We start from the raw sequence: 7,972 nt of genomic DNA on the forward strand, positions 1-7,972 counted from the left end.
TTGAGTATTCAATTACAATGGCTGTCTCTCGTTTGGAAGACGGGGCTGGGACCCATAAAAATAAGCTCCCTCTGAGTGTGGAGCTGCAGAACGCATTGGACAGCGATGGAAGGCATGAAGAGCTCCTGCATGGGGGTGGTATATAAAGTTGATGGCAGGGGAGTGAGGAGGTTGTTGGGTATTGGCTGTGGGGCAAAAAAACTAAGCTCCTCATCTGCGGTCCCGTTTTATTAAGGAAGCATATTTTAAAACCATTTGTGAAGATAAAAAAAAAATGAGCCCAAGCATATGAAATGATCTAAATTGAGAAAGAATCCTGGCTTAGAAAAACATCAGTCAGGGTGATTAATTCAGTCTTGATTAAGCGTTCCATTAGTCTATGATATGTCTAAAATTCCAGAATACAAATCCGTCTGTAATGGTCCAATCCTTCCCCCCCCCCCCATTGTGTGGTTTATCTTTTATGTTCAAATAGCAAAAGCAAATTGTGGCTAATTTTATCGGCGAATCCACTGGCATGTGGTTTTTCCAGCGGTAATGATTCCCTCATTCGGGCCTAATTAACTGCAGCCATTAAATGGAGGGAAATGTAATGCCCTGGGTTCCATGTCAGGTAGTCAGAAGAGGACAGCACAGGAGGACTCAATTAGGTCTGTGGTGTTCCCAGGTTATCACACGACATGTTTGCCAATTAAGTGGAGTAGCGTCTGATGTCTATGTGCCTCTGTCGGCACCATCTCAGGCCCTAGCAGCGCAGAAACGCCGTCGCTAGCCTCTCCAGTGAAGGAACAGACACTACACTATGCCCCAAAAAGGCAGTAATTACAGGATGGATGGGAGACTGTTATATAAGTAGGAGGCTGCCGATAGGCCAGGCCGGGCCTGCTGATGCCAGGTTTCAAACAAGTACCAGCAGGATCGAGTTACAGCAGAATTACCAAGGGTAGACTCAGACACATTTCAACATCAGAACATCAGAAGCAGGCTAACACAGAAAGAAACAGAGGCTATTGACTGTTTTGGAGCCTGTGGTGTTGCACGATTGTTTTAGAACCACAAACGATCAAAAGGTAATTGTGATCCAACTGAAATAAGATCCCAGTCTTGACAATATAATGCAGCACTCCATCTTCAAAAACGTCCAATCTCCCCCCTAAAATATTATTAGTCACAGCAAAAGACATGAGATCTTACAGCTGCTTTAACATATTTCCCCAAGCGAGTGCAGCTCTGTATCGTGACTCAGTAAGAGTGGGAGAGGAAGGCAGAGACAGGCAGACACATTAGCCTTCCCTTATGGCACATTCTGCAAGGCTATAGGAGTCAGTCTGCATGATCCTGACTGTCACTGACTTGTTATGAAAGCATGGCGGGCTGAGGCTGATCCATCACTTTGGGGGGGTGGAAGTCTGGGTGAGAGGACGGCCAGGGGGGCTGGAGGGGGTGGGCGTGGGCGAGGCAGCCCTGTTACCTGTCACTCACCATGCACCACTGCATGACCGCCAACCTTGTCTGGCTTGTGCACAATGGGAGGTCTGGGGCTCCACTGTATGAGCAGTCATTCCCCGCTCCCTCCTCCCAGCAGCCAACACAGAGGAAGGCCAAAAGAAGTCAAACCACTCTGGACAGGCATTAGTCCTGTATAGACCCTGGAAGACCTCACGGCTTGAGGGCAGTGAATATCTGCTCTGTTTTCAAACTGAATCTCTTACTTTGGCGGTGTAAGTTCAATTCCAGAGAGCAAGCCCCGACAGAAACTCCATGAGATAATCTCCTTCAACAAACATACATTGCAATTATCCAGAGCCATTCAAATTGTAATGACTGGAGGTGTGAGCAAACTTCTTTAGCAAACAGTTACAGTACCACCAACCCGAAAATACATAACGCTTGCAAAATGTGCAACGTGGTTTCTGAGACAGAATCGTACCTCACAGCAATTAGGGAGCAAAAGAGATGTGCATATGTAAAAAGGGAGGTCTTATGTCGGGAGAGGAAAGAGAAGAGGAAAAAGCTGAAGTCAGCAACAGCAATAAATCCTCAAAAGCCGGGCTGTTTCTTCCAGTTCTGTCCTGCTCTGTGGACCCCATCTCTGACTGGAAGACAGGGCTCTGTTTAGTAGCTTTAGCAGTGGGGAGGCGAGTTCAGCCCAGTGATCATCCCCTCCCCTGCTCTCCCCCCCCGAAGGTGCAGCTTGTCCAGGCGGTGCCTCCGAGGCAAGCCCAGCTGGCCTGTTAGAGGATACTTCCCAGCAGCACCACGGTCTGTGACCACAGCTTGACCTCCAACCAGCTACTCACTTCCACAGAGGCGAGAAAATCAATAGATCAACCGCCATGAAATGGTGACGCGATTGAGATGAATGATTACAGGGCTAATCCTTATTCATCTCTTTATGGGGCAGTGATAAGTGAGAAGTTAAATGGGCACTGAGGACAAATGAGAGCAATGAGTGGAATGAAACGGCATATTTAGATTTTGCTTTTAACATAGCGAGATAATATACAGTGCAGCACTCAGAGCACATGCCTGCAGGAAGACGCCACAATCCTTTAAATTCATCGTGTGAATCATGGACAATATTTTGAAGAATTTAATCGGCATCATGCAGGTTAGGTTTGAAAAAAGCTTATTATAAAGTTATTTGATTTACAGCCATCAGTAGACATGCCTTTTGTTGTTCTGGACATATTTCAGTATACAGCAGACTATTTGGAGGATTATATGTTATGTAAAATATATTTTAAAAGTGTAATTAAAACGGTTTTTCTCATGCTCATTCAGATATGTACTAAAGGTGATGAAGATTGATTGAAATGTTTTTGAGTAGTAAAAAAAACAAGAATCCAGAGCAGCTCCTTGAGGCTGTACTTTGAGCAGCAGCGTGGAGGGCAACATGCTAATATCAGCGTGCTAACAATTACAATCCTTACAGGCCAATGTCTGGCAGGTATAATGTTTACCATGTTTAGCATCCAAATGTAGTGTGTTAGCATGACATTCTATTATAAAAAGGCCAAATACTTAACACAGGTTTTTGAAATGTCTTACCGAATAACCCAAAACAGACTGAAATGATAATCTTTTCTGTGGAAATAAATATAAGCATGCACATAAAAAACACATGTTCTGTTCATCTTAATCAAAACAATGTGTAAGCAAACAGAATATCTGTCCTGAAGGAACACATGTCACGTTTCACTTACCGTCTCGTTACCAAACAAGATGTCGACGTAAGGCATGACCTTCATCAAGGGCTCTTTGAAGAACTGGCTGATGAAAGGTGCAGAGAGGTTCATGCAGAAGATTTTGTTGTTTTCTGAAGCGTGCTTCGCCACCTTCAGGATGGACTCCGGGGACACAGTGAGGAAGAAACCCTGAAAACAAATACAATATTTATTGACATCAACAGGATCAAACTAACTCATCTGTGTGGTGCCACTGCACAGGAAGCATTATCTGGGTTTTGACAGCACAAAATGGGACCGAAGGATCTGAACTACAGGCTCCTATGGACTGAAACACTTTAAACTGCTAATGTGTGGGTTTTGGATCCTGACATGGCAATTTAAAATGTGACATGGCTTGGTATTATTGAAATAACACTGGAGTCAAGAGGGAAAAAAAGGAGCGGTACTGCTCAAACATTTATCTGAATGGTTTCTTGGAGCATACACAGAGCTACAAAGAAGAGGAAAAGGGGCAGGGAAAAGTCTATCCAGAACAAAGCCTGTGGCCGGGCTCCAAGGCTCGTACTGGAGGAAGCAACATGCACGTATCCGATGATAGGGCGAACAAAAGTCTCGTCTGGACTCTCCTTACTTGGAAACAAGAGAGGCAGGTCCACTCATTGTGTGAATGAATACAAATCAGGTAAGAAAACACCTTTGTGTTTCAGGTGGAAACCTGAAGCGAGACTCTCCTGCAAGCCACACAAAAACACTCCTCCTTTGATACTGATCTTCTTAACCTTGTTTTTCAGCAACAAGCTGCTCTGTAAAACCACTGTGTCACAATAGGGGCAAAGGAAAGTTTCAGCATAGTGATACATTTAATCTGGCTGAAAAGCTTCCATTGTGGGCTACAGTGGAGTTCTCATTAAAGCACGATGACATTTGCAGCCACGGAGGAGCGACCTCTATGAAAAAGAAAAGGGTAATACCCATGAATAGAGGGTGACTGTGTAGTCAATCAGATGTACAAGGCATTACAATGCAGCCGTGCTAAGCAGGTGACTTCTTTATTACACATTCATAGAGCCATTCTCTTTCTGGAGAGACATTTTCCTCGCTGTGCTCTGCTGTGCTGTAAGACCTGTGTTTTTTTTGGCAATGTCTTTAAATTAAAGCCCAGGTCAGCACCTGTGGTTGCTGTGTCACGGTACCATCTGTTGAAATCTTAAAAGGTGTTTCAATGGATTTGGGAGCACAAAAGGAGCTCACTCTGGGCTAATGGCTTATCACTGACCCTGACATTTTTCTTTTGCGCCGTGCCAACGTGTCAGAGGAAGGGGAGATTGTTTTCTGACACAAACGGTATTGTTTTGGTAGTTGAAAATAAACTGTCATGGTAACCGTAATGTTAACACTGATCAAAGGCCGGCGGCTCGATCAAATATCCTGAGGGGTGGTGAACTTTAAAAGCCATGCCACAGCTTCTCTAATCACACACTGCCTCTGTGTAATTTACTTCTGGCCTCCCTACCACTGCCAGTGCCATCACATTAAATAACTCACAACTGTTATACATAAACCGACCGTTCAACAAATGATCCATGTCGATCTAAAACAGTAGTCCAATATAAATCAAGAGAAAAAAAAAGAAACATAAAATGACAAAATGATGATAATTTACCTTTACAATCCTGTGTTCCTAAATCATGGTTTGTTGTTAAGCTGTCAAGATCTTGCAGCATCTGTCCTCCTGATCAATTTACTTAGAAAATGAGGGCCTAAATGACTGTCACATCCATTAAATATGTGTGTTCATATCGGTGCTTATGTTTTATTTAGATAAAGTGCAACCCTCTATGTCGTTATGTGCAACTTGTAACAACAAAAACACAGCTGGACACTGTGAAAACCAACCAACAAATGAATAATGACATCAAAACGGCTAAATAACAACAAAAACAAACAACTTATTGAGAACTCAAAGAATCTGAAATGTCTTTCAGCATACACATTAAGTACCTACAAAACATGATTCATCAGCACTGTTCAATCTTTTCTGTAAAACTTTTTTTGTGAATGTCTTAGAGTTAAAGTAATGCTGCAGGAATCTTGTTCATTAAAACCATACAGGCCATTTTTCCACCAGCCTCCACATGCTGTGACTCCAGTGGCTTGTGGGAGAAAGAAATAAAAAAGCCTCAGTCTGAGCCATGTGAAATTCCAGTTCCCATCAGTAGTCTCTGCCGACTTTGGAAACGGGAGAAGTTAAGTCTTTAGTGCTGTGGTGCAGATCACGTATCAAGAAAAACCAGATCCAGTTCCCCAGGTGTCAGGCAGTCCTGTGAAGTGGGGTCACTATCACATTTCCAGGTCAAGATGATCAAAGCGCTGGGTACACTTCGTACACTTTCCACCCAGCCAAAACATTCAATAAAGCATTCAGAAATGCTTTTTCCTGGCACACAATAATGCGGAGCGATGTTTGGCCATGTCAAGTGGTAATTTGAGGGAAGAGTTGGAAAGGCAAGGCATCCACTTTCAATGTTTACCCTAAAAAGAGAAATGACTTCCACTTTACTCACACAAAGAAAATGTCTAAATGCTACCCTGAGATGAAATTAGTGGTAATCTAACCGTAGACGTCCTAACTTCACAGCAGCAGAAAGCTATCACACTTCCTCCTGCATTGTATCAGTGTTTTCCCCGGGGCTGCTCACATCTAAAAGGCTGGGTGTGATGGATGGCATCGTGTCACTGAGCTTAAAATAAAAGTGGACATCTGAAGGGTAAAAATGATCTATTTTGGGAAGGGCATTTTCATTTGCACCAGCAGCAGAGGTGGTCATGGAAAAGGAAACGCTTTTCCTTTTTTTACGGGTCTATTTTAATTCTGCAGCGATGAGGGGGAGCGCCGTGTTATGAAGGTTTTGTTTGACACTTCCTATTACTCAGGAATGATGAAGGGAATTCAAACCATCACCACTTGACTGAAAAGAGTAATTATGGCCACTGCAATCATAATACATTTTATCAAATCCCTAGATCAAGTCAAGTTTATTTATACAGCCAGAAATCACACATGTCTCTCAGAGGGTTTGACAATCTAAAGGCCCTCTACTTTTAAAGTTGTTCTTATCTATACTTTATATTAACAATAGATGAAATAACTGCATAATGTCAAACAGATCACTCCCTAGTGACAAACTCTCAGAAGAGAAAGCTCTGATAATCCCGCTGTACATGACATGAACAGCATTTAAATGTATACATCTGATGAATGTGGAGCATTTGGCAACAAAGGAGCCAGATATCTCTGCAGGGGCTACATGAGTCTAAAAGTAAACAAAAAATAACATTGGACTTCCAGTTGCCAATGGGGCCAGAAACACACTTCCAAGTGAATACTAATGTTGCTCAATATCTGTTGCTTGTATTTCTAAGGCATCTTCTTCCCTACACTTGCTGTAAGTACTCCATAATGTTATCATATGTCAGTGTTGTGTTTACCGTTTGTTGCACTGCTTCCTAGTGGTCAAAACAAATGCAGTTTTAAAGCTGACTCATATTAGCACCACTTGAACAACCATAGTTTCCACTTCAATGAAAGCCGTTACGACAAATTCACGGATGTGTCTTTGGTTTCCTGTTTTGATGCAGACTCATGGGTTGTAGCTAACCTTTGTTCAACCCTTTGCCTCTGTTGGCTGAAAGAAACAGTTATTGTTCTAGCTGTGGGTCCTTACCCTGTTTAATACATTGTTACACTACTAAAGTATAAAGTCTAGAAATGCACTTTTCCTTGTACATGTGATTTGTATTGTTTTTTAGTTTTGTTTCTTTCAACTGTCAAATGGGAACTAAGTGTTTTTTGTACGTTTTTGTGTTTCTCTTATTTTCCTACGATACCGTTATGATTGGATGTGAATAAGAAAATATGAAGGACAGACCATCTATTTATATATTTTTGTTGTTGTTGAGAAAGGGGTAATATTAGATTATTCTATTCTCCCTGCTCCTTTTTGGGTATGGTGTGTTTATAGAGACATGTTTTGTAAATAATCGAAATGAAATAAAACACAATATTAATAACTTATTAAGGGACCCCTCTGCTAGGATGGACAGACATGATAAAGGTGGCCCTTTTAGGGAGAAGCGAGAGCTACAAATAGTAGAGTTACAAAGTAGTAAAACAAAAATACAGGCGTTTGCTCCAGTAATAAACTCCTCGACGTCAGAAAACCCCTGTGTGCAAACCAGCAATGTATCATCGCTTTTCAAAAGCCGCCCAAGCCATGCTATCCCTGTCATTACCATAGACAGCCCCCCCATCATGCTCTCTGGTGCACAGGGTTCATTACACAGAATTAGATGTCACACAGATCAGAGCGCGCGTGAGGCCACACACTGCTCTCCTCCTCAGTTAGCTCTGTAAAGCGCCATTGCGAGGGAGATCGATAGCTGAGGTTTGGAGCTTCATTAGCTCGGTATGACTCCATCTCCATCAAGACACCTCTGGCACGCTACGCCAGTGTTGCGAGATATATTTTACTCCCCGATCCTGAAGGTCCTGCTGTTTTACACACAAACACACAGGGACAAGCAAGACCTTCACACATGATGAGGGGCGGGGGGAATCTGTGTCAGTGTCTGGCTCGATAAACAGGAGAAAGAAAGAGGACAAACAAACACAGGTAAGTGATAAATGGTGTCACAAAGTGCCTTGAGTGGAGGGAAAAAAAATACAAGGATGAAAAGAGCTAATTTAAAGCTTTTCATTTTCAAAAGAAAAGGAGTGGAGG

General features: G+C 42.6%; 1 protein-coding gene across 2 annotated transcripts in view; it reads right to left on the reverse strand.

The window, feature by feature from the left end:
- LOC104943453 (adenosine kinase) overlaps positions 1-7,972 on the reverse strand; it is a 98,265-nt gene that overhangs the window by 23,794 nt on the left and 66,499 nt on the right. For both annotated transcript variants that reach the window (XM_010768854.1, XM_010768855.1), the window contains exon 7: positions 3,207-3,377. In XM_010768854.1, the coding sequence (XP_010767156.1) occupies positions 3,207-3,377 (171 nt within the window). The remainder of the gene's footprint in view (positions 1-3,206; positions 3,378-7,972) is intronic.

The sequence above is a fragment of the Notothenia coriiceps genome, unplaced genomic scaffold (assembly GCF_000735185.1).
Source record: "Notothenia coriiceps isolate Sejong01 unplaced genomic scaffold, NC01 NC01_scaffold00006104, whole genome shotgun sequence".
NCBI classification, from domain to species: Eukaryota; Metazoa; Chordata; class Actinopteri; order Perciformes; family Nototheniidae; genus Notothenia; species Notothenia coriiceps.